Source organism: Propithecus coquereli, unplaced genomic scaffold, assembly GCF_000956105.1.
Source record: "Propithecus coquereli isolate 6110/MARCELLA unplaced genomic scaffold, Pcoq_1.0 Scaffold94, whole genome shotgun sequence".
In the NCBI taxonomy this organism is placed as follows: domain Eukaryota; kingdom Metazoa; phylum Chordata; class Mammalia; order Primates; family Indriidae; genus Propithecus; species Propithecus coquereli.
In genome coordinates, this window is record NW_012155729.1 from 4,418,690 (window position 1) to 4,421,723 (window position 3,034).

General features: G+C 54.2%; 1 protein-coding gene across 1 annotated transcript in view; it reads right to left on the reverse strand.

The window, feature by feature from the left end:
• The window catches only part of SFMBT2 (Scm-like with four mbt domains 2), a 180,365-nt gene that overhangs the window by 35,579 nt on the left and 141,752 nt on the right, over window positions 1-3,034 (reverse strand). Inside the window, exon 14 of the mRNA XM_012664906.1 lies at window positions 1-32. This exon is cut by the window's left edge and continues 2 nt beyond it. Within this exon, the coding sequence (XP_012520360.1) occupies window positions 1-32 (32 nt within the window). The remainder of the gene's footprint in view (window positions 33-3,034) is intronic.

Sequence of the window (3,034 nt, forward strand, 5' to 3'; positions counted from 1 at the left end):
GGAGAGATTTTAGGTACGGGTAAGGAGGGTGACTAATTATGTGAAACTCACCCGGTGCCAGCTCAGTTTACAGACGTGTATTAATAACACTAGGACGACTCTCTGAGAGATGTCTGGGACATCTTCACACCAACCAGCGTCACATTTCCTCAACTGGCCCCGTCACTCCCAAGTACCAAGTCCAGGAAGATGAGCATGAGGTCACTGACTACAGTGGGGCTCCCAATGACAGTCCCAGTTGGCAGTGATCCTACTAGGCAAGGGAGTTTGATTTATGATAAACACCATCACTACTGTCTGTCCCTACCACGTCCCGGCTCCCACAAGCCTGGGCCCAGGAAGCCCGTGCAAAGCGCCGGCCCGTGCGGGTGGACCCGCCTGCCTCTCCACGCCAGGGCCTGCTCTGAGTTCGCTCACTGGGGCTGCCCAGCCCTGAACTGACCATCTACTAACTCTGTTCCGGCGTCCTCCAGGTCGCCTACCTCCCCTTGCTGCATGGTCTCTGGAACTGCAGCCAGACACTGCTCTCTCAGTCCCGCCAAAGCCCACTCATGTCTAACACCCTGAACGTGAGTGCCACGGACATGCGCTAGCGATCACTTTTGCCAGAAACTCCGGCTCAGACAGAGCTCAGGACCCAGCTCGCAGCCTGCACTGAACCTTGCCAAAGACCAGCTCTGCATCCGCATCCACAGACACTATTTCCAGCAGACCAGACACAGGGAAGACAGCTCGCATTTTACATTCTCTAGAAGTGTTTAAATTCTGTATACCACCAATGGCCCGGAAAAGCCACACGCTCTGTCTTTGCTTCAATTACTTTGTTCTCTTTAAGTAAAATGAAATCTGAAGCCACACAGAGGTTCTGGTGCTGAAGCAAGAGCATTAGCATAAATATTGGCTCGGTGGAACTCACATTTCTCTTGCACTCACAGAACTGAAGTGCCACCCGCCCCCCTCTTGCCGCACGCGTTTTCTGAACATCAGCAAAAAACTAGTTTTGTCATCAGAAAACTGCTCTGGCCTGGCTTTTAAATCTGGCTGCTGGCACCTATCGGGGAACTGATGAGGGACAACTACTTTTGACTTAAAAACATCATTTAGTAAAGTGGAACAGCCCACCCCTCACGGGGGGCTTCAGCTGAGGTCATCTGTCTGTTAACAGAGCCGGCAGGAGAGGGGGGACCTCGTTCTAACAACCGAGCGTGCCAGGGAGACAGGCTTGCCGGCAGCTTCAAAGAAACCCATCGGCTCACCGTGTTTGCGTCAGGTTTTGTCCGTATCCTACCACTCACAACAGACACAGGCACGAAGGCAGGCAGACAACATCGCCCGGCAGAATCCGTCCACGGGCTGACAGCTGTCGGGGACTGCGGAAAGTCAGTTCTCAACTCTGGGGTTTCATTTCCTACAGTGACGGAGATTTTTACGTGTAATCCTGGCTTGATTTTTCTGGATCGAGCTGGATATCTGCAGGGATCTGCGGTCCGTGCCGGTGTATGCAGTTATGGGTCCCTCGGCTTAACCGCCTCGCCGGGGCCCGTCCGAAGAGCCTTCCCCTCAGTCGCCATTTTTCTTTAGCTGCAAATGTCTCGAGCACGGAACCCACTCGCCACGCGGGCTGAGCGAGATGCACGTTGTTTGGCTTCGAGACAGGATGCTGATTGCACGAAGGTGTGGAGTGAAAGCAGCGCCACTCTGCTGCCCAGCGACGACGTGTGCGAAGGGCCCAGCACAGCGGCCAGGCCTGGACGAGACTCCCAGTGTAGATCTGGGCCCTTTCCGTGCCCACCCTTGGCAGCCCTTACGTTTGGGGCGCTGTGAGCATCTCCCACCTTCGCAGCCTTCATCCCCCGCACCCTGGATGCTCCCACTGCACCTGCTCCCCCTCCCGGGAGCTCGCCGCCTGTTTCGCGAACGACTCCTGCACGATCTCACAGCGGCCCCGGTGCGGCACCCGGGACAGGCGTGGCCAGCGTCTGTTAGTCTGTTCCACCCTCCTGACTGGAAGGCCGCCTGGGGCAGGGACCACCTGTGAAACATTCTAAATGCTAAATGCCCCCAAATAAGGAACCACAACAATAGCCTCACCGGTTTCTTGCAGGTTTCTTCTAAACTGTAACCCCTACTTCCTCTCTCAAACAGACTTTTTTCCCTAAGTATGTACCTCTTTAACCACGAATGCCACCATGGCTTGGAGAAGCAAACGCCTCTGACTTTGCTCCGGTGTCTCTTTCCCTTTAAGTAAAACGACGCCTGAACCCACACAGGCTCTCCCTGAGGGGAAGCCTGAGTCCAGCATCGCTCCGAGGGTTTCCTGTCGTCCACAGAGTCAAGTCCAAATCGCTTCGCACGCCGAAGAAGGCCTCTCCCAGGCAGGCCCATCTGATCCGCTCGGTTCTACATCGCACTGAAGCATCAGGCGGGCCAGATTCTGCTCTGCTTTTCTTTCCAAAATGCAATGCACCTTTAGTACGCATTACTCATCTCCAGCCTGAGCTCCTGTGCTCCAGCCACCCCTGTCCCTCCTTTGCATGAATACCTTGAACGCCCACCTGTGTGTGCAACCAAGATTCCACGCGCTTTGCCTAAGCCAGATCAAGTCACTTGCCATGTATCTGTCACTGCTGCTCTGCCCCCGCAGCACTGTGCTCCGGGTCCTTGCAAGGGCCCCCCTACTATGCATCTAACTGTGGGTTGTGTCATCTCCCCAACAAGAACAGAAAACCCCCCAAGGGCAGAGGGGACAGTGTGTTTGGCTTTTGATCCAGTGCTGCTTCCGATGGTCCCTGACCCCTGACAGTCACCTAACAGACATCTGTTCAGTGGATCGATGGACTGTTGTGCCCATGCAATTAAAAACCATTCATCAAGGTACAGCAGCAATAAAGGACTTCTATTTGGTGTCTTCTTTCTTAAGAGAAAGCAGTGAGGTGTGTTTAACAAAAAGGGCAGAGCTAAGGTTCCAAGAAGGTTTGGAAACTGTTCCAAAATTCCAACCTGCTTCCAAGCACTGCCTGAAGCTAAGCTATAA